This window comes from Paramormyrops kingsleyae, chromosome 21, assembly GCF_048594095.1.
Source record: "Paramormyrops kingsleyae isolate MSU_618 chromosome 21, PKINGS_0.4, whole genome shotgun sequence".
In the NCBI taxonomy this organism is placed as follows: Eukaryota; Metazoa; Chordata; class Actinopteri; order Osteoglossiformes; family Mormyridae; genus Paramormyrops; species Paramormyrops kingsleyae.
In genome coordinates this window covers 6,392,763-6,416,470 of record NC_132817.1, presented here as the reverse complement: position 1 = coordinate 6,416,470, position 23,708 = coordinate 6,392,763, and the positions used below count along the sequence as shown (strand labels likewise).

The window sequence follows — 23,708 nt, the reverse complement described above, 5'->3', positions numbered from 1 at the left end:
GTGCATGTCTTTGTCCCACAGGCACAAACCTGCATATATAAATATATTAGATACATTTTGAGCTTGTCTGTGAACTGGATCTTAATAGGCTGTAGACTTATACTCCTAAAGCACTGTGGAGTTATACTAGTCGATTTGCAACTTGTTCACGATATTAAATTCCCATTGACGTGTAGATGTATTTCAAGTCATGATATATATATATATATATATATATATACATAGAGGCACTATATATAGCTTTGTGTGTGTTTCTTTGCTGTGTAAGTTGAAAGCTGCACGTCAGACTGTAAGTATGAGATGTCATCTACATGAAAGACTCCCAGCAGAACACATCCTTCTGAATGCTGGGTCTTCTCTCTCTAAGCAAAGTCACCTTGGGCTACGCTAAGATCCGAGGGAGTGAGACGATTAATCTGCATGTCAAAGTAGCCGCATGTTCTTCGCCTCGCAGAACACACCGCACAGGGTACCGCAGGTCATCCCTCCGCAGTTTAAACCCAGTGACTGACAACTCTTTTTACTGTTTATTGGATTTTAACATGTCTTCTCAGCATTCTAATTGAGTTTTCCAACTTTTTTATGCGTAATACGGTAAGAGACAAGCTCCTATTCTCAAAAAGAGAAAGATCAACTCAAAGGCCACAGAGATGAAAAGAGAATTAAGAGGTAGGAAACAGAGGGAGAGATTCGAAATGATCCCCAATATCATTTTCCTAGCGCACCAGTTTCATTCCATGTTTTGCCAGGTCATTCAGATTTGGAGTCTCTGCCTTCCCCCTGATTCCAGCAGAAGCTTCATCTTCTCCTCTCTCAAAGATGGACAGACCCTAACTATTCAAATGAGGTCCCCCTCTTGGCATTTTACATATTCATTCAAGCTCGCGATTAAGACCTTGCACAGACAGGTTCATTTTCTCCAACACCCTCCGCGGTTTTTGCAGCTTCTCCTATCACCCCTGGCCATTGCGGGGGTTGGTTTAAGATAGAGAGCAGTGGTGGTTGACAGGGGAAGAGCTGAAAATGGAGATTGCAGCAGTCACACATAATACCCCCCCCTAGCCAGAGGACCCCATAACAGAGACTTGCCCCCCCCCCCCCCCACTCGCTGTAGCCAGTAGTACATGCTTGCCAAAATCAGATGGTTAGAACTCCACTGTGTGTATAAATGTAATTTGAGAAATTCATTTATTTGTTGTGCTTTCACTGAAGATTAATCACCTGATACTGAGGGGGAAAACTGTCTCACTGTAAGTACAATATTGCCTTCCATCGTATTCTGATGATAAAAGATCGTTACAGACTGTGGCCCTTTTATATATACAAAAAATGCCATTTATATAAACACACACATATACAGACATACATACATACATGCACGTGTGTGCGCATATATATATATATATCATGTTTAGTTTTTCTTTTCTTAGTTAGCGCCTCTCCTGTTTTGTGGTTTGCAGAAAGAGTTACGCTCAATAGTTGCTGACAGAGATGACGGTAATTTATTCCTGTTCGTTTGGCAGAGCCGAGAATCGTCTAATTTATTTGAGTGGTGATTAAAGGCTCCAAGCTCGTGGCACGCCGTCCTTGCGCGCGTATGGTAAACAAAACGATTGCCATGATGTCCAGTAATCTTAAATGCAGGAGGTTTGATGGACACTGCCACCCTTATGAGATGAGCCCCGGGGAAGGAGAAGGCTTGAGTTAGAGCCCGTTGTGCCAGCTGTACCCCCTCGTACCCAGACAGACACGTCGCTCCACGTGTGCGTTTACACTTCTATCTATGCCAGCAATTTCAAGCCGGCGCCACGTTGCCATGGCAACGCCAGCAACCCCATGCTTGGTAGCTGGAGGCTCGACAGTGACTGCAGGGGTATAAGGCGAATGAGATGCCCGGCGTGTCGAGATCAAGAGCAAGTCGCGTCCTACATACATTTCTCTCACGTGTGCCGTGTGAAAGCGTTCACAGCTAGCTTTGTCATTAAAGCGAATTTATTTTAATAGAATTTATATTTTTTTAAATGATCTTTAGAAGAGTTTTCGAAGGAGACTTTTTTCAGTCAATTACCAACCCGGTCTCTCACCTAAACTCTCCCCACTAAACCTTTAATCACTGTACTTTTTAGCCATCAGCTGCTTTTGCTCTCAGTAATTTATGTGGCTTACAGTTTGGCTGTTAATGGGCCTGTGTGTTTCTACTAAAACGATTGAGGTTAAGCGCCTTGACTAAGCGTACAGCAGCCCAGGCTCCCCCAGGCCATAAACCTGTGACCGCTAATTTCCAAACCAGCGCCTGCCCCCCACCCCACCCCCGTTTTTTTTTCCCTGTGCCCTTTATCGACAAAGAGACCCATTACAGCGTATAGGCGATCAGGGATAAACCAAGGGCTCAGATCCGTGTGAATGCCAGCTTTCATCCACACGGCATTCTTCCATCCATGCGTGCATCCATCTTGCTGCTGATTATTCAGTACAGGGTCACAGTGAACCTGGAACCTACCCAGGAAGAGCAGGGCACCGGGCAAGGGAGCACCCTGTACAGGAAACCAGTCCATTACAGGACAAACACACACACACAATGGGAAATTTAGAGTCACATGGTGCTTTTGGTCCTATTTTGAGAAAGAGAAGCACTACACGGATCAGTGATAAGATATAAAGCTGCATGACGTGGAGCTACTGCGCTTATCTGTGGTGGTTAGTGAAGACGTAACTACTGGCTAGGGAAAAAAAACAACAAAGCCGGGCCTGTTCGTAAGGCAAGGCATTAAGTTGCAAAATTCTTTAGTAAGCCATTGCAGATGTCAGCCCCCTCGATCGGTGTGGAACTGCCTCCAATTAAACAAATGCAGTAATTCAATAAAGCAAAAAAAAAAAAAAAACCTCAAATAAGGGTTTTGCTTGGCAAGCATTCCACATGCAGTTAGTCCTAATAAGGTACATATGTCGTTATCCGTCTGCAGTGGATAGGAGGGCCACAGTGGGTAGGGGCCGTGTGTATGGGGGTTGCTGCCTGTCTCAAGCTTGTCCTGTCCTCCCAGGGGTCATGGGAAGCATTTCCCCAGCAATATAAACATTAGGAATGGGCTTTAGTTTCAGTGTGTCCTCAGTACATAGTGGGTGATGGATAGCTGGTACTGGGAGGGTTCGGCCTGCAGGACCATGTCCCCAAGCCCACGAGCATCAGCTGGGAAACTGAAGGGATCGTGACTTGTCATTCACTTTTCATTGGAGTAGGCCGCTATATTGCGTGCCAGATCGCTGATCCGGGATCAGTCTTTGTGGCGTCCATCACAATAACTAATTTTCATGGCAGACACACAGAGCCAGTGGACCTTCTTGTTTGGTGGAGCCTTTTAGGGCTGCATGTATTAGGGTGGGGGCAGTAGAGGGGAATGATGACCCGGTCACTGCCTTGTCACCCAGCTTTTGCTTGTTTTGTTGCTGATGCATCAAAAGGAGTATTACTGGGCTGGTCCTCCCTTGTGGTACCCGTCAGTGCTTTGCCGGAACAGTCTCTGAACGGGAGATGATCTCCCTCTCTGTAAGCAGTTAGACTTTCTCTGGAAATGAAAGGAACAAGTATGGCTTTGCTTTAAACTTCAAAATACTTCAATTGATTGCTGGGTTATAAGGTTCTGTGCTCAATTAAGTTCCTGCACGCCACCCCCCCTCCCCCTCCCCAATGGCATACAGTTGATTGCTCCCTCCTAACCAACCAAACAGTGTTCTTCACTGTCACATTGCACTGGTGTGCAACACATAGCATGTGTCTCGGAAGTTCAGGACAGGATGTTAAATTACTGTAATTGCACATTGACATTTTCCACAAAAATGACTTTTGTTCTTAGATACCATCGAGTGCCTGGATGGCTGTGTCAGTTTCCAAATGCGCGGTGCCAATTTTTCGCATTAGAAAATCTATCATTTGTAGTGCTATATTCTGTGGACAGTTTAGCTATTCCAAAATTCATGAAAGTTTCATGTGCATTACGACTCAAGAGTTACGGTTATTTGAGCAATGCTCAATGTTAGAATGACTTTATTGATGTTGAAATGTCATACAATGTTTTATTTAGGGTGGAAAAGCCTTGTTCACCTTTCATGCATGTTTATTTGTCTGCAGATCAAATGCAGTTTTGGAACAGTGCTGCAATAGAATTCATATATTAACCCAATTGCAACAGCGGGGATATTTTATATTCTTAAAAACAGTAAATGCTGTGAACCTTGTTGACTCGGTGTAAAGTTCTCCTTTTTGAAATCCGGCAACAAGAAACGTCCACAATTAATCACAACGCCAGTTACATAAAGTGTCTCAGGATTGTTGTTTGATTAGATTCGGGTTTGAACTGTAAAATTTGCTCACTTTCTCAGAGCTGATTAAAAATTAAAGCCGAACATTTTTAAATTAAGGCAGAAGCTGGAATAAGAAGCCTGCCTCGACTCCTCGTGCGAACAGCGGGAGAAGCCTCTGTCGGTTTAATTACCGCTTATGCATTTTTATGCACGCATGTTTGCACGCGTCCCGATGAGTATGTGTGCGTGCGCGCACGTGCTTGCGCGCGTGCCTGAAAGTTCCCGGCTCTGACGGATTTTTTATTTTTTTTTGCCACACGCATCTCGCACTTTTCCCACGGACCGACACGATGCATTCAAATCAGTTTAAAGCGATTTTCTATGGTACTGTTTCTGCCAAAATATGTTTATGTCCCTGTCACTCATCTACGGAGGAGCGATTTGCATTTTCCCTGATATTCATCAGCGGTGGGCAAATCTGCTGCCCCTGCTCCCCCAACTAACCCAGTAAAACCCAGGTGGTAAGCACTTATGCACCGTTTCCTACATAAACAGCCTCGACTCTATTTCTGAATGGAAATTTTTTCATTTAAATAATCACAGTTCCATGCATGCTGGGCTAGACCTAGGAAATTAAAAAAAGCTCTTATCTTCCTTATAAGTTGTTGTATTTGTAACTTGTTGATTAATAAAATGTCCCAGAATTTGTTGCTGCTAAAATGCTTTGAAACCAGTGATGGATGATTGTGCTTTAATGAGATTGTTTTATAGATTACTGGATGATGCCCTAATCAAACAGTTTAGCACATTTATACCAATAATGCACAAATGTCAGAATGTGGTCCAGCTGCCCTTCTGCTTATGGCATACAGTGCTGCACACAGGCTGAACTATAGAGCACCACACAGGATGGGTTAAAATTATGCAAATAAAATAAATTACTTTTCTCACGTCTCCTAAAGAACACACATTGTTACACTTTTTGCAGCGTAAGCGTCTCTGATCTTTAGGGAGAAATAAGCTACCTTCAAAGAGCTCTTTTCTGGGTCTGACAGCTGCCACAGTTTTGGGATAGAAGTCTAATGTGCCGATTGTGAAGAGGTTGTGATATGCAGACATTAACAAAGCACCGTAGCCTGCTTGCGGACGGCAGCACACATCAGACCGGATGTAGCCGGATGCATGTGGCACTTCTGGACTTCCCCCCCGCTCTCGCTCTCTGTTGTGTCCCCAGCCACTTCGTTAAGGAGCGCCGGCCCGGAACTGCAGCAGAGCCAGAACCGAGAACAACAGGGTGATTAATGCAACAGTAATCCAATTAATGACATAAGCCATCAGTCAACTTTACGGCAACATATCGGATAGATGTATTAACACTGGACCGCCAATTAACTAATTAACTTCTCACGTTTGTCATGCCGATGACGTCCCACGCCTCGTGAAGTCGTGAAGGCAGCCATTAACTATATCTTTTTATATCGTATTTTCCTATTTAATTGTGTCTCAAACCAAATGTCGAGGTCAGTTACTTTTTGGGAGACCTTATCCTCATTTCTTGTATTTTGACTGTGAGTCAGATTTCAAATGCCATACTGTATAACCAAGGCCATTGAACTGGATTCTTTTTTTTTGCTGGGTTTTCCATCTTTTTATTGTGGAACCTTTGTGTGGAAGAAACACGTTACCTGCAGCTTCCTTCCTGGGTGGGCGAAGAGAAGATCCCTTTGCGAGGACATGGAGCTCCGTTTCATGTGAGTGAGCCCTGGATTTAAGAGCTGCCCATACTGTTCTCCATTAATCACTCCTCTGACAGTGGAGCCGGCAGAGAGCTGAGCCCGGCCGGCCGGCCTGCTCCCGAGGGCAGCGTGTGCCTGTTGGATGTGTCAGGCTGGCAGAGCATTGGGTAGAGCTCTGATGTGTAAGTGGCAGGGACCAGCACCCTCAGCCACTTAACTGGCACTTGTCAGGATGTTTTGAGACAATGTAATGTTGTGATAATGCGTTATACAAAAATAAATTTGTTTGTTGCTGTTGTTCATCACATTATAGCAGTTAATGTGGTCAGTGCTATGGACGAGGGTTTGGGTTGGCTTGATGTTTAACTGCAAGCCTTGGCCTCCCACTTTAGTTGGAAACAGGTCTGGTGGAGATCTTTATATGGTCCCTTGTTCTGAAAATCCAGGGATTAATTCCAGAATAGTTCTAAATATTATAAATTTCCTGGAATGAAAGAGGCAGCTGAACCGAATCTAGTCTCTTTCTTCAGATTTCACCTTGTAATCGAGACCTCTGCCACGGCTTTCAAAAAAACACTGTTAAATAAGCCAAAGCTTCTCCGCTCAGCCCAGCCATGTCAGAATTTCCTGTCAGGTATTCTCAGAAAATCAATTATGGTGCAGGAGGGAAATGATCTTACCCATCATCTGGTATGCACATTTTCTTGTTGATACAACTTGATTCAAATACCGCAGCAACCAGCAATTTTGAACTAATTGTGTCCACAGGGGCGATGAAACCTGTCTTGAATCTTACATACTTAAAAGACAAACTAAATGCACTGCGGTAAATTTATATTGTGTGGCTCCCTGTGGACACTGGAAAATATAGTCTTGGTACACGGAGCCTCAGAAGAGTCCCAATATATGCATCCTCATGTCAAGATGTTTCTGGAAAAGAATAATTGTGCACTGTTAATATTCCTGTGCCTTTTAGGGTGTCGGGTGATGGGGTTGGAACGGCATGGAGGCTGTAACCCCACAGAGCCCTTTTAGGTTGGGGACGAACCTTTGTTTTGTCCCGCACCTCAGGTGACATCGATTCCGGTCATTCGCGAAGTGTTCCCAAGAGCGTTTCACAAACGAGTGCTTCTGGACAAAAGCAGGGATGGGCTGAGTACCTCCCAGACTACATATGGGGCCCGGGGGGGCGGCCGGTGGAGAGGGGATGAGGGTGTCCTTGATCAGGTGGGCTGAAGGTGCTAAGGAGGTTACAGCATCCTGCGAAAAGTGTCAGTGATTGGGACGGCGTGGATCCCTGGGGTGGGTGGTGTTTGGCTCTGGTCCGGGTCCTTCTGAGGTGAAGGTGGACAAGGGTGTTTGCTCCACCCCCCCGGGGACCAATACGTCTGGCACAAAGGACGGACTGTCACAGGTCAGCGGGGGGTAATATAACGGCTTCTCTGCAGCCTGGCTGGCTGCTCTTTCCGTAGGTGTGGCACTGTCATGGAGGTGGCCTATACGGCCTGTCAGGCCATGGCTGTGTGCGCCTGTCTTGCCCAGTAGCATCTGGAGGCCAAAGTTTATGACATACAGTGAGAAATCGAGCGTGGAGAGGTTTGATAATTACATCCCCCCGCATTTTGACGAATGTGATCGCCCCGCCGAGTTTTACGCCTGCTATCTGCAGTATTTCTGTTGTAGCCCTTCTGTTTTTGGAACATGCATGTATATTTATTTGCTGCAAGCTGAAATGGCGATACGGCTTTTTTTTCCACGGGGTCCTGGTTTGTGTGTCTCCGGCACTGCGGTCCCGTGGGAGAGGACAGGAAGGGCATCGTATGAGAGTAACGGTACGTCGTTGGCAGTGGGTGGGCCCAGCACGTTTTTATTTTTTGCTTTCGGGAACATTCGTGTAACAAGCCACCTGGCTTTGAAGCTTCGCCCTCTCCGTCAGCGAGAATGGCGTCCAGTTCGCTTCGTGGTATGTGGGCAGGCAGGACCGCGGTCCGCCACCCCAGTTTCGGATGTGGCTCTGACCAACACTCACCGGACCTCCTTGTCAGCGCTTGGCTGGGGGATGATGACATAATTTGCTGGCGTGTTGGAAATGGCTCGTATCTGTCACCGCTGTATATACTCTACCTGCCCATTCTGTATAAATCCTGCATATGTCCCAGCTGAGAGAATCCCTCCGCCCTCAATGGCCGTTGGGATTCAGAACATTCTAAATGTTCTTAGTGTATTAGTGGACTCACCCATCCAGGGTCACAGGTTCGTTTTTTCTTTGTAGTTGTTCTACATGAGAATCTTCTTGGGTTTAGGTCAGATTCCCATGGATCCAAGTCCAAAGAAGTGTGATTGAGCTTCCATAGATGTCCCTAATTTCTGTAGGGGGGCACTGTGGCATCCCATTCACAATAGGCTCCAGGCCTGTTTGTGACCCTGCATTAGTTTAGTGGTCATAGAATATGAATAGATCAATGTCTAATTGGTTGTGCTGATTTTTTTTCCACATGCTTGTCAATCTACTACTGTCTCCCTGCTTTGTTGTACAGTATGTATTTGTATATGCTGTATATTTGTAGTAAACCAGAATGGCTGTGGACATGATCTAGAATATAATCTCGACTGCATCCTTTTGCTGTCTCCCATCATTGGTCCGCTGTGTGACTTTTGTCCATTTCAACACCCTCAACATTTCTATATGTTTAAAGGCAGGGAGTTAATTGGCTCAGCAGTTGATGTCCTGCATTGACACCAGGCAATCTACATCTTGCTGGTTACGTGGAACACGTAAAACCTTTATTTCTAATGATTGGTTTAATGAGTTAAATCATTACTTGTCTCTCTATATAATTGCTAAACTGATTTCATGGCTAAATCTTGCCTCTGAGACAGTGAGTAAGGGTCGGCCTTGTTACCAGTACGCTGTTGGTTCCAGGCGGAGCGTTCAAGATTGAGCAGCCAGTAGGCCGAGTTTGATCATTTGCTGAATATGTGGAACCGGCATTGACCTCTGACCCCCAAGTCACTGCTCATTTTTATGGCCAGTACAGTGAAGGATGCTTTGCCTGTAATCAGTGATGGAGTGAGCACTGATGAATGGGAAGGGTGCCCTTTGGATAATCATCATTCGCCTGGGATGTGGGCTGTATTTTAGACTCAACTGTGAAGTACAGGGTATGAACACTTGACAGATAAAAGCTTATATGAAATGCATTTCAAAGTATTCAAATAAATGTCCCACAAAACAGAGTTAAATAAAAAAAAAAGCACAAACAAAACTCATTAAACAAAGTCTTTTTAGAAACTCATATAGAACCTGCATATTTCAGAGTTATTGGAAATGCAGAGATAATGGCTAGATTTTTTTATTGCATTCTTCTTTAGAAATACTATTCATATTTTGCCAAAAGCAACAATAAACAATGTGCATGTCCGTGGAGTCAACATGAAAATGTTCCTGTCCATACAGCTGTTGCTCCAACAGTTGTATTGGCGTAGTTTGAAATTGCAATAATCGGCATTAGCCTAATTGCATGTTGTCAAGTTTTAAGCTTAATCGTATTGTACAGTGCAAGCACATATAAAAAGCATGGTGTGGTACACTCTAAAACTGTGGTGTCTGCTGTATCGTTTCCATTTTTACTGATTTAAGTCAGCAGCTTTGTATACATCTTAATTCAGGAGGTCAGTCTCTGCTGTTGTATGATTCTTGTCACACGCTCATTATATTATATATAAGGATAACGTTGGTACAGTGGGAGTAGGAAAGGCTTCCTGGAAACCGGGCAGCCATCTATCTTGGGTATAATAGACAACGAGGAAGCGCAGCAGTTTGATGTGGGTTATGTTTGTGGGGGTGGGGGGGGTTCATTCCCAAAAAGCACCGCAATTTGAAATTGATCGTTGGAGGGCGAAGAGTATGCGGACCCTGCGGGAAATTAAATGGCATCCCCGTGTGTTGATAAGGTCAACCTTCAATCTTCCACTGATGAATAGGGAAAAAACGGACATGGAGACTCTCTGTATGGGTTTTTGAGGATGTCTCTGACATGTTCATCCTCAATATAATTACAAGCACTGTTCTTGCCCTTAATGCTATCTGAAAATATCTCGTTCTATATTTAGTACTTCTCTGTCCCTTTCTCTAGCTAAATATTTCTAGATAGATCAGCGATATCTCTGGCGCCCATGTTCTACTGCTTTACTTATTTTCCATGTTCGCTTCATCCGCAGCAAACATCTGAAATTAGAAAATGCAGGAATACCAGGGCCTTGGTGGTCACTGGGACACTGCGCTTTTCTCCGCCTGCAGGGCCGCTGGGTGTTGTGGGTCATTGAGTCGGCTGGATGCTGTTTGACCCATTGGGGTCCTGACCTCCTTAAGCACGGTCGTTCCTGTGTGAGAGCGTGGCTACAGTGTATTAATGTTAGCCCTTTAACACTAATGTGCAAAGGTGCTCGTATCACTCTGAGACTGGGTCGCTTGCCACCCTGGGTGTGTCCCTTCACGGAATTAAAATGGGGACTCTCTCCACGAAAGGAGGGTGGATGTTTTTAAAGCCAAAGCAGGCTGTTATATAAGAGCTTGGCTCCAGAAACCACTGGTAATGTGAGTATGATCCCGGCATGGTATCACTGGACGTGTATCTGATTAAATCCCCATTAAAGCCCAGAAAGCCAGCCAAGAGTTTGTTTGCCGCCTCATCCTGCATATTTACATTTATATTTGCATTTATTAATTTTTGCAGACGCTCTTATTTACAGCAATTTACATTCCCATTAAGACAGACGTGCATTAGCTGCAAATGACATCAGGTAAACAAAACAAATAATAAAATTGCCAAAATCAGCGGTGATTTGTACCATCTTATGTCACAGGGTGTACTGTGGCATATTTGGCAGCATCTTCATGCAGAATATATGCGTGAATATTTAACGTCTTTAATTGGACATACATACTGATGTCATAAAATGCCAATGGCAGAAAGAATAAGGTCATAGAAATGCATGTCGTATTTGCTTATTATATATTAATTACTTGGATGTTTTGGAAGCCATGTGAATGATTATGGTTCAGTTTTTCTGTTACAATCTCCTTGGTTTGTCGTCGTCTGCTCTTTATTATTCTAGATAATTCTATGGATAGGAGTATGTGAAGAGAATAAAGGACAGAATATTCTTCATGCCAAGGTTACGGTGCTTTTCTCTACTCCTAAACATCTTAAGTACTGTAGCTGTGGTACGTTTTATTTAGTCAAAACAATGTTGCACTAAATCTCCAAAAAAAAAAACACAACATCATTGTAAATGATGATAAATGGAGGTATTTCCACTGCTAGGTTGCCTTTTATTTGGTATTAGATGACACATTTGCTAATATGTGGCTTTTGAGCGGGACAAGGAACTGCTTGATGGGGCCGGAAAATGGATATTGATTATAAAAGGCAGGTTTTTCTCTCTTCCTTCTGATGGTCCAAGTGCAAAGCATGATGGATCGCCAGAGCCGTTGTCACGGCAGCATGCCCAGGCACGGGCTTGAGGACAGCTAATTCAATTACTGGGCCTCCTCTTGGGAGTCCCACAGAAGTCCCAATTGATTCGTATTGCCAAATCCCAGCTATGACAATGAACAAGTGTTGGTATATGGATTAAATTACAAAGATAAACTTGAAATATTGCCTTATGACTAAATCTCAGGGCATTATCCTGTCTCTCTAAAGTTCTTTAGTCTTCATCTCCTACAGCATTCATTAATTAGCTAATAAAAGGACAGCACAGAAATTTAGGCAAGGTTTTGCATCGGGGGAAAAAAAAACACGTTTATTGCTATGGATTAGCGTAGCTACTTACTAGCTTTGTGTTTTTACTAATTTCTTCTGAAATGGACATACCACGACTTGCATGACCAGCGTTTCACTGAGTGTACTTGTGGCTGTGCGACCGAAGCAATTTGCGCGAATGAGGTGGGTGGGGTCAATAAAATTGATCAGGGAGATATTTGCGATTTCCCGAGAGGTCAGAGGGTAAGTCATTTAAACTGTCGTTAACACTCAGAGTCAGGTTCTCCTTGACTGCTTAATGGAGAATAGGGCCTTTGCTTCTGTTACTCTCTCCGGTACTGCTGGTTCACCCTGGGGATATTAGGTATATGCATCGAAAGGCCACTCTGTTCGCGGCCATGAAACCGTTAAGTCGAAAATGCTCCGGATCATTCCTTCCGCCAGCGATGCCTTTAATACGGAGAGCGGAAGCGTGGTCAGGGAGACGAACATAACTTGAACAGAGACGGCACATTCGATTGAGCCGCTCTGCCTGTGTGAAGCCCATATAGCTTTCAAAAGCTGCATGCATTTCTTTGTACAAAGTAATATGAAATAATAAGAAAATTTTCAATTTTTTCATTGATATCCACCAGGGGAAGAAGGACTAAATGGGCACAGACCCTGACAGAAATGAAATATCCTATGTACGTATCGAATCGCAATCGATTGTTCCGCGTAAGGGCTTGAAGGCCGTGCAGGCCTTCAGTAAATGAGGGCTTATCTGTGAGTCGCTGCGACAATTGGAGGCTGATTAAATATGAGAGATGATGGAATGTTTTCCAGCATTTTGAGAGGTGAGAGAAAACATATCAACTGTAATGAGGGGAATTCCCCCTTCAAATTGATTACTCTTTTTTTTTATAGTGTAAAAGTGTTATATCACCTCCAGAGCATGGCATTTGGTTTGCTGCTGGCTAACACAAGTGTTGTCCTCTGTAATTTTCGCCTCTGCTGCTTAAGTTCCATCAGATTCTTTACAAGAGACCGTTAATTATCTCTGATTTGATTGAGCCTTTCAGTTAGAGAGAAAGCTTTCTATTTGTTTGGAGCAGGTTTTTTTTTCTGCTCTTTTAAGGCATAAATGTGAAGTGGACGGTCTTCTGGAGAAACTGAAAGACAGTTGGGCTGAGGGAGCTGAATGGTCATTTGATTGTTTGGGTGCCAGTTTGGCCATGAAGAGAGGAGATGAGGGTACAGTGGACTTTTGCCCCCTGAGCCTATTAAGGGTCATAGGGTCACTGTAGCTCCGGGCTGCCCTGTGGCTACTCTGGCCAGCCCGATTGGATCAGGTGCGACATGTGAGCGCTGCCCCATTGGATCAGGTGCAACATGTGAGCGCTGCCCCATTGGATCAGGTGCGACATATGAGCGCTGCCCCATAGGATCAGGTGCGACATGTGAGCGCTGCCCCATTGGATCAGGTGCGAGATGAGGTTGTAGCCGCTGGCCCAGCAAAGAGATCATGAGAAAGCCCCCCATTGCAAGTGAGCCTATTTGCAAAAAACGCTGCACAAAGAACAACGGTGCCAGGCTGCAGAAGGGCTGGGGTCTCACACCTGCTACTCATCGTCGTCTTTGGGCTGCAGATGTTAACATTTGTATTGATCAGTGCCTCCCGCTTTAATCCCATTTTTAACCCATGTGAGAAACTGCAAAGCCAAGTAAAAATTCTGGTATACTAGTAAAAACCCTAATCACATGGTCATTTTTATGTCAGATTAAGGCGTAGGGCTCAAGTTTGTCTCAAGTTTTTCCCCTTCCAGGTCATCTTCTGCTAATAGAAGGACAGATCAGTTTTATTCATCTCTTGTCATCAAGAATAACACATGTTTGCATTTGCAAACAATGGCCAGGGATGATATGAAATGCCGATGTCTCTGAGAGAACACCGCTTGCTTTTAATGGGAAGGGGGTGTCCACACCCAGCTGAGAAGAATGGCAACCTGCACAAAAACTAAACGATCCGTGTGGCAGAAATTGCCTCATGGTACACTGGAGATTTATATGATAATAGATGATAATCCTTGGGCCCCTCAGTACACACCGATAACGGGCTTTTCATCCAGGAACATGCCACCTCGTGCTTGTGTAGCCCCTAAAGGCTCCTCATCGCTGCTGCTTGTTGTGTCTCAGCCCACTCCTTGCTTTGACATTTGTTGACAATCTCTCTTGTTTTTTCTCCTGACGTCTGGTGGGCGCAGTGTCTTTCCCATTTAGCTCATTCTTCGCCCCAACCCCAACCCCCATAGAGGCCAACAGACAGCAGCTGGTTGCGACGCCGATTACACCGTAATCTCTGGGTGAGCATGGCAGGGCACCCCCCCCCCCTCAGGTGTTACTCTGTGTTGGGGGTTGAGCTCAGGGAACGGCTCTCCTCTCCTGCTTCAATTCAAAACCTTTTCTTTAATCCTGCAAATCTGTCTTTTTTATTTATTTATTAAATAATCGGCATCTTGCTGTTGTACCCTAGTGAAGTGCGATACCGATGTCATTATGCGGTCGTTCTCCTCACTGTCCTACCGACATAAATAGCGTGTTTTTTTTAACAGAATCTGTCTGTGCCGCAGCATTTTACGAGCCCTGTTTGTACCACAGCCCTTCGCAGCATGTTCGTGTTTCAGAGAGTGTGCCTGTAACTGTATCCCCTTGCAGTAATGCATACAGCCCTATTTATTTAAGGCCCTAATGCTCCTCAGAGCCGTATTGTTGACTCGAGCCGCGCCGCTGATTCGAGACAGACCCGGCTTTCGTAGCCCCGAGAGAGGGAAGCGAGCTGCACATTTTCCAGCGTGTCATGGGATTAGCTGCACCACCTAGGTCATGCTCTCGCAGGGAGCGAGGCCCTGCTATCTTGTCTGCTTCATCCCTGTCCAGATCACTCGCCGTTCCCATCCCCGACATGAGCATTTCCCCACATTCCAGCCCTCTGGCCAAAGCCCTCGTCGATGAGTCCGTAAGACCATCTGCGGCCAAAAGCTTTTCCGGCTCTCCCAGGAGGCGTGAGCCTGTATGGTGGAAGAGGAGAAGTAGAGTGCATCTGTTTGACCGGATCTACGTTTTTCTGGACTTCAAAGCACTGTTCTTGAGCTTTCGCATCAGTTGGTTTGATCATGTGATGAAAAAGGGGAGGGGTTAGGGCGGTTCAGGGCATGTCAGTGTCACCATGGGGCACTTCCCCTAATTGCCCAGCTCACATGGTATTTCAGACACTGTGCCCCGCTTTAGTTGAATGGGAATCTGGTTGGGCACAGATGTTTAGGTAATTGGATAATGATCCACAGAAGGCATTCTTTAAGGGTCAGCCCCGTCCAGGAACGGCACAACAGGACGAGAGTTTGGCCGCTGGCTGCAATCACGTCTGCCTCCTCGTTCCACCACCATTTCGAAGGTCCCTGTGGTTGTAAACTGGACCATTAGCAGTGGTCTCTCATGAACAACCACATTCAAGCACCATCTCAGCCCATAAAGAAAGAAAAAAGAAGCGCTTCAGGACTGGCCGGCTCTGTACGCACACAGAGTTGGTGATGCCTAAATCGGCACGGGTTCGGTGTGCTTCCTTACACCTCCACATTTGGTTTGCCTCCAGGAAGTGACTGACAATCGAGAGGCCCGGAAAACCATCAGAAGACCCAACAGATGAGTGGAAAACACAAGCTTTGTCTGAATCCACCCAAATCCAATAGATTATACCAGATCTCGAAAATCCCCTGATCCCCTGATGGAGGATATTAAAAATATACAAATTTGTATCTTTATATGAGTGACATATCAGGTTATTCAACACACTGTGGCTGACTAGCATGTATCATTTGACCAATTAATGACCCATTAACCTAGTATAACTTGATTGTGAGCAGCACAACTGATCTATTAATGCTTCCTTGCTTAATCAAGCCTGGCATGCTGGGGTATTCGAGGAGAGGTGTGTGTGTATATGGGGGGAATCTTATTTAAATTCAATCAGAGAAATGCGGACTCTCAGCAGGACATGCTGCATCTCCATGGAGACAGAGCAGGCCTGCGGTCTCTGGCACACCACTGCTGCAGTTGACTGTTAGCTCCAGTGTTGTCGTTGCTTTCCAGACCGGGGCGGGATCAGTGGCGGCACGTGGCGGCCCAGCTTCCTTTGACTGTCTTCCTGAGCTCGGGATCTGAAGGCCAATGTGGTTCCCGCTCTGGCGGAACGCGGACCCGCTCACCGCCGCGGCCCACAGGGACTGCGGCTCACATTCCGGCCAGCGTCCTTCTCAGATACCAGCTGGTGGAAAGGCAAGTTTCTCTCTGTTGAAATAAGTGCAGGGAACACTTCTGCTGATAAAGATGCAGCGCGACGCCTTCCGCAAATGGTCCGAGGTTTTATTTTTCACATTAAGGGTGAAGCAATTATCAGTTTCATTAGACGTAATTGATTCCCTGATGAGCATCGGAACAAAACACAGAGTGGCCTTACCCTTTTATTTTGGGGGGTGGGGGTGGGCGGTACGCAGGCTGTTTGGATGCACTTTCTGAATATCTGACTCCCCCTTACAGAATGATTGTGGGGCTGTTGCTTTTAGGCAAAATGCCACTTTGCATTTTTTTTTTTTTTGCGCAGTGTGGAGATGGAGTCACTGTCTTCTCACCTTAATAAAATGGTCAGCGCCATCCAGTTCAAAGCCAGTTGCTCAGGAATAATGCAGGCCTGCAGGTGGAGGTTCTACTGCATCTTGAGGCAGGTATATTTGAAGGCAGGGTTCTACCTATTGCCGCCCCCCCCACTCATGGGAGAACGAAGGGTTTGAAGCAAAACACAATAAAGTGGTGGGGAATCTTTTTTATAGTAGCCTAGTAATTACTACCCCAATCCTCTTTACTGAACCCTCCCCCCCCATGCCATCAGGGATGGTGAGCTTTGGTAGCGATTTAATCCTGCTGTGCAGCGAGGTGGAGGAGCAGCATAAGATGGATTGCAATTGATTGGTTAAACCCAGCTTGACAGCACTGGAATATCGGTGATTTGAGCGTTCCAGAATTGAAATTGACCCGGGTCAAATAGGGGCGTGGGGGGCTTGGAATTGGAAACACATCAAATGTGCATCTGTGTGTGTGCATGTGTGTCACCAAGCAGGACATAACATGAAGGACATGGACGTTATGCAGCCGGAGAGCGTTAATGTGTGGCACCGATCATGCTGAGCTGAGTCTGGAGGAGATGTTCTCCACCTTCTGTGAAAGGTCAGGGCTTTGGATCGAATCTCGATCGAACTCCACATGTGTTTGCTATGCAGAAATCCTCCTCCGCGATTTGTACCATTTTACACATGTTACATGGTTCATTATCATGTCAGATTTTAATCTGGGTGCTGTTCACTGGTGTAATAGCCATGATTTGAACCCAGAAGCCCATGGAATGATTGTCTGGCTCCTGGAATGTGAGATCCACACAGGTCGCAGATTTTCTAATCCTAACCAAATGGTGGGTTGGTGTAGGATTAGACCAAGCAGGTAGATGCTGAAAGAAAGGGTCCCCAAACTTCGGCCATGTGGATTAGGAGATCGAACCGGGTAATCTCTTTAAATGTGACTCTGGCCATTGAAGAAGCAACTTGTTCCTACTTATGGAGCGCTGTGGAAGGCTGAGTGGATCAAGAAATGATGACGTTCTCCTTTGGTGATGCTCCTGCAGACCACTCCCTCCTTCTCAGCAGCGGAAAGTCAGTCCTCACACTTCCTTCCTCTATAAACGTATACACAGGTCCGGAGAGTGCGGATACTTTTATACACTTCCTGTTAAGGATGTACGGAGGCACATGAGTGGTCGAAATCAAAAGCAGCTCTGCCGGCGAATTGCATCACTGCTTTGAATTGAGGGTGTTAGTTAGCGTTGTCCTGGTAGCAGAGTTGTGGTGTCTGGACCACTGCTGGTCCTTCGGGGCTGTCTCCTGTTCCCCGATGGTGGTGTTCTGGTTAAAAAAAGCCTCCCCTCTCCCCCAGCAGAGCTCTTAAAATGTCTGGGCTGGCAAGTATGGGAACTTGCCAGTCTGTATATGGTAGCACTCATTAGCTGGCCACAGATTGACAGTAAGAATATCCTTTTCTGTCAGTGCTTTGTTTTAAAATTTGCCAGCAAAGATTGGATTTCCACGTGTTCGAAAACCAATGACCTTGTGTAAAAGCCCATCACCTCTGACATTGTAGCAGGTGAACCTGGGTAAGGAGACACTGGGGCTCTCAGCCAGAAGCAGTGTCCTTGGCCTAGATGTCACATGACACCCAATCAGGAGGAGCTATTTATTCAGCGAAGACAATGGGGACTTTTTCATAATGCCAGTAGAACTTCGGGAAAGGTTCAGCTGAGATCAACCTTCAGTGTTTTGCTGATTTAAATGTGTCTATGTGTGTGCTTTTGTGGACTGGGGGGATGCATTGCATCATAGATCCATGATGAACTTTGCAGGGGGGGGGGGGCAGTCTAGCTAGCGGCATTTGGTTAAATGCAGCTCAAACGGCTGCTTCAGCACCACTTGGCAGCTTGTTGAAGCAGCATAAACTGAGGCTTCCTGGCCTTCATCCTGGGGATATTGCCAGATCCATCACTGGGAGGTCTCCCCCACCCCCCCCCCCCCGTCGTCTCTTTGGAGGAACAATGGCGCCTACCAGAGCTGCTCTGATATTATCTTCATACTTGCTGAGATCAGAGCTCCGCTCTGAACAGCAGGCCGTATTCATCTCCCGTCTGTAATTACCCATCCTCTTTTCTTCCCCCCTCATTCTTTAACCACAAAGTGATATTACACCTCAGCCTCTTGGAAACCTAATGCCGCCTATGCTCCTGTTTATCTCCGGTGCGTATTTCTGTTGTTTTTGTTGATATCATTTTAAAAAGCTAATATACTGTCAGTGCATAACCACAAGCTTGTATCACGCCGTGCAGCGCTCCTGGGCTGTGGGAGGTGAGCTCAGAGCGCCGTGTGTAATATATATCTCATATACTGCTTCAGCTTGTGTGACAGGTCAATCGCATTCCCAGCAGCCAGTCAGGCAGGTTAAGAGGGATACTTGTACCGCTGTAATAAATATTCATTATAATTTCTTTAATCTCCTCTTAGCCCTGATGTGTAATGCACAGTTAAGGCTATATTTTGCAGCCTGCCTGTAACTGGCTGCAGAATCATGAGTTATTCCACCGCTCAGAATTACAAGCTTTCTTGGGGGGAAATAAAAATACAATTAGCCACATTTTCTTTTAATTATTTCGCCGCCGTCGGATTCATTAGGGATGGTTTTCGCTCCATCTCTGACCTCCTGTTGTACCTGCTAGCAGAAATGCGGTGCGTGAAATCCAGTTAGACTTTTCAAAAACAAAAGCTCAATTCAAAAGCAAGGACTCCCCTACCCCCCTCTGCCCCCCCCCCCCCAACCCAGCTACTACAGAGACACCACACCCCGAATCCCAAACCAGGGTAGGGGGGTGATTCAGGTTTCGGCGAGCACCGGAGACAGATTGAGGTTCTGTTCGGGGTCGGGGGGGGGGGGGGGGGGGCGGTTTCATGTGTGCTGTAGCAATATTTCCTCCTACGCTTCCCAGGCAGGGGCGAAATAACAGTGAGACACAAAGCCTTCGGGTGAGAAATTAAAAATATTAGCATATTTATTACAGCAACAGGAAGTCCAAAATGTGTACATCTTTAACAAGCTCATAGAAACCTGCATGAGTAGGGAAAATGAGCACAGGGGCATGAAGGAACAGGAAAACAGTCTGACTAAGGAGCAGAAAACCTTTACAGCAGAGACGGGGCCTGACTGTGAGGTAGGGGCCGCCCTCATTTCTCACAGTGACGCCAGGCCTGCCGCAGTGCCAGGCTGTGGCCCCTGAGCTCCAGCCGGGCCCCTCATTGTCCCCCTGCAGGTGTCATGCTCATCATCAGCAAGGGCATCATACAGAGTGGAATCCAGTTCACTTCCTGATCCTGTCCCTCCTCCCGCAGATAAGCCTGACAGTCGCGGAAGAGCATGAAGGCTCACACACACACAATAGTTTTACACCTTCTTATGCCGGGGCCTTGCTGCCAGTGTGAACCGGTGAACCACGGATAACTCTCCGAGCTGCCAATCACCGTCTGCTGCCTCTCCCGATAAGACCCCCCCCTCCCCTCGCACCATCCCTTCTGCCATTGTATATGTTGCATGTGTGATGGAACAATCCTTGAGTGACGCTTCGGTCGTTTTTTTTTTTTTTTGGATCCTCAGTTTTTGGAGATTCCCCCAGGTCCACCGTCCATGCTAATTAACATGCAGACGTGTCTCCTGTCTTCCAGTGCCACAGCCTTGGGTAAATTTGACGTCATACGCAGAACCCGGAATTCAGTTGTCCTCTGGACATGAAGAACTGACAGTTTTTTAGCTTAATCTCTGAACCCACCCCCCCACCCCCCAAAAAAATAAAAAATAAAAAAATACAAGTCATCCCTACCGGCCATAGAACATTGTATAAAACACACATTCTCTCTGTTAAATTAGATGTTGCCTAAGATGTATATTAGCAGCCTTGAAGCTGGAAGATATCTGAGAGAGCCTCACTTAAAATCCATGTGCATCACATATAAATCATACTATTGCTTTTACATTAAGTTACATTAAGAGTATCTATCTGTGCCACTTACAGAGACTCAAGAACGACCGGAACATCTTGGGACGAAACGACTGTATGCATCTTGGTACATTGTCACCATTAATCAACACGCTCCTCTACGGGCACACACGGCATCAGATGGACGCTGTTTACCACGGTACAAGGAGCTCGGGGAGGGCGTTGCCGCGGCTCACGTTTAACACACTCTGCATTTTAAATAAATCGCCTCCCGCCTCACAAAGGATCATGGGAGCGAATGGAGACGTACGCTTCAATGACTCTCCAATTTAGGGGAGTTCACAACTTATTAGCAGAAGGAGGATCAAACGTGTCTTGTTTATAGATTGTGATGGGCTTATTCGCCGGAATAATCCGGATAAGTAAACATGGGGGGCAATGCGAAGATGACATTGCTTCATGTGAGCATGTATTCTCAAAAAAACCTGGATGCTAATACAAGCGTTCGTAATTATAGCAGTTATCACCATGATCTAAAATGTTTCATTAATTGATTATCGTATGACAGTTTGCGGGTTTTGGGGGGGGGGGGGGGTATTCACTGGAGATGCTGGGAGTAAAAAAAATAGCTGAACACGATTTTCGCCATCCCTCCCCAGAAAATGTTGCAAGACACAGCATATGTGTAATACAAGAGAGAAAAGAAGTTCCACGGCTTATGAATCTGGACAGAGCCGGCTGACATCACATATCCAATGGAAGACGCACTGGGAATGTCCGGCAGGCTAGACGGGCTTCTGTCTGTCTCTTGGAGATACAACAGCTGCCTGTTCCTCTAGGTTAAATTTAATATGTGATTAGAAAGGACCCTGATTAGCCCTGACCTTCGACCCATAGACTTATCTACCTTTTCTCTGAATCCCACAACATGATTCGCTGTTAGCCTTTTTTAAGTCCATAAAGGCTATAAATGCACACGATGGTCCGTAACACAGGACGCATGGATTTAAAGGAACGGATGGGACAGTAAATAAGGCATTTAAATGTCAAGTAGTTTGTTTTTTTACCACTTGCGTGACACTGCAGTCACCGTGACCTATCAGTCAACAACGGAACTAAGTATCCATGCTACATTCCACAAATCAGTGCCCCAACACTGTTGCCTGCTGACCAATGAATTCAAACACATCCCCTAGGGGTTCTCCTTCTTCTAAATAAAAGTACATCATTACAAACATTCTACACTCTTAAATCAACACTGTACATTTTTACACTATGATACAACAATCTAGTTATTTGTTTCCTGGAGGTTTGTTGCTGTAACAACTTTTCTTTTGAAAAACACACATCAATTGGTGGTATATCTCTAAGGTTCTAGAGCCTAGACAAGATGGGTATGGCTGTTTGTACTCGCATGCATTTCTCTGCGGGACCCATTTTACCATAATCCAGTGCTTGATTTGGATTCAGAGTCCAACTCCATGCTTGCATTCACTGTGGCAGTTTTAGAGTTGAAAATACCTTCTGTGTTGCCTCAACCTCTGTGTCAGGGGTGTGTGGGGGGGGGGCTTCAACCTGGGCCCCTTTTTGCCTGAAAACATCTGTATTTAACTATTGAAGGACCAAAATACTGGGGGAAAAGGAAAACCAGGGAAATAAAACATAAAGATCAAACAGCTGTATTTGAGTATTCCAGCCTGAATGTATCTTTCTGAGGTAAGTAATTGGGTTTCTGGGTAACTTAGCACAGACAGCCATACTCATGTTTTCTAGGTGGGGTGTTGGTTTGTAGACTGCCAGTAACTGCTAACCACTCCATTAACATTGTGGCCTCATTGAATGAGGACCAAGGAGGACATAGCAGAACATTCACGAAAGTGATTTCATAGTGCTGGTCCTCATATATATATATATATACATGGAGACTTGTGAGAGGCCATAAACCCACACATAGATGGGTCTGGTCTCCACCACTGGGCATCACGGGTCACGTGACGTGGGACGAGGTCATTCTGAAATGGAATGGTTCTGGGTCTCGGCCCAGTGTGCTGCACAGAGCACGTGTCAATGCACTTGAGCAAACACAGATCACCTGACCCCCGAAAGAACGAAAAGGAAACAAGACGTGAAGCAGACAGTCAAATAAAACTTCCAAATGACCGTATGCTAAACTCCATATGCCAAATTGGCTGTTTTTTATGTTTTTGTTTGTTTTGTTTTTTTTCTGGGATGCTTGGTGGTGACCTAATGTAGATCAGTCTCTGGTTCTCTGGGTGTCCCGGCTGTTGCGGTTGGTGCTACGTGCTCAAACGGAGGGTGGAGTGCTTTCAGCGAGGTAACATCCAGCGCAGGATGAGTGGTGAAGCCTGTCGGTTGAAAGTAACGAGGGACCCTTCTTGCAGTTCTCACCTTCTCCCGGTCTCTCTTCTCCTCTACCGTCTCATTCTGTCTGGTTGGGGTGGGCCGGGGAGCTGTGTTACACTTGGACATGAGTCCCTTGTGTCTGCAGACTCTGTATGCTGCTGAGGATCTTCTTCTGGTGTCCGGCCAGCGTCACGCCCATCTTCCCCAGCTCGCTGTGAGAACAACAGGGCCATGGGGAGGTAGGGGTACAATAAAAAACAAAATGTCATAAACCTGTCCAGCTATGGGGACACCGCTGGAATGACACCATTGTCCTTCAAGAAAAAGATGTACTGAATATTTAACAACCAGTTAGCTCCCTTTTTGTCTTCTGGTTTCATCTTAATAGGCATTTCTTGACTTGCATCAGTAATCCGTTCCACAAACCCTTATGGAAGTCGGATTTACCTTCCCATACCATTTAAGAGACCTTATAGCAAAAAACGTACAGGCCAAAAATATCCTGATAATACTAATGAATGTATATTAAATAAATTAAAATATAAAATGTAAATTTACCTTCATGTGTATGTCACCTTTTAGCGTTAGTGATTCTGTAATCTGTTTAGGGGGATTCTGGAAACGATGTGCCTTTCTGTTAACTAAAATGCAAAAAACGAATATTCTGATTTGGCGGTTAACAGCAGGCGGGCGATGAGCTTAATCCCCGAGGTGCTGCCGACCCCCCTCCTTGCTCTCAGTGACCCAGACATCTCACCTCATGGTGTTAATGGTCTACCTGGGCCACCATCAAACACCTCTAAACAGCCGGCACACACGTGTCACTACACAAATCAGCCTGCTTTTATGGGGCTGCTGTTTTAACACCTGTCTGGAGGCCGGCTAAGTACTTCACAGAGGCTGCCCTGCGAAAGGAGATTGGTGGGATCA

The 23,708-nt window shown here is 45.7% G+C and overlaps 1 protein-coding gene and 1 long non-coding RNA gene across 4 annotated transcripts in view; one reads left to right on the top strand and one right to left on the bottom strand.

Moving 5' to 3' along the window:
• The first annotated feature begins 11,203 nt into the window (after positions 1-11,203).
• Positions 11,204-23,708, top strand: part of LOC111847352 (uncharacterized) — a 34,830-nt gene continuing 22,325 nt past the window's right edge. The window contains exons 1-6 of one of the 2 annotated variants that reach the window (XR_011984575.1): positions 11,204-14,145; positions 15,929-16,114; positions 16,440-16,560; positions 16,953-17,059; positions 20,490-20,613; positions 21,074-23,017. This is a non-coding gene — a long non-coding RNA (uncharacterized lncRNA). Of the gene's footprint in view, positions 14,146-14,247; positions 16,115-16,439; positions 16,561-16,952; positions 17,060-20,489; positions 20,614-21,073; positions 23,018-23,708 lie in introns of those variants that run through there. The other variant, XR_011984574.1, reaches the window with a different exon arrangement.
• epha4b (eph receptor A4b) overlaps positions 19,445-23,708 on the bottom strand; it is a 62,464-nt gene continuing 58,200 nt past the window's right edge. For both annotated transcript variants that reach the window (XM_023818439.2, XM_023818438.2), the window contains one exon: positions 19,445-22,990. In XM_023818439.2, the coding sequence (XP_023674207.1) occupies positions 22,891-22,990 (100 nt within the window). In that variant the 3' untranslated portion in view covers positions 19,445-22,890. The remainder of the gene's footprint in view (positions 22,991-23,708) is intronic.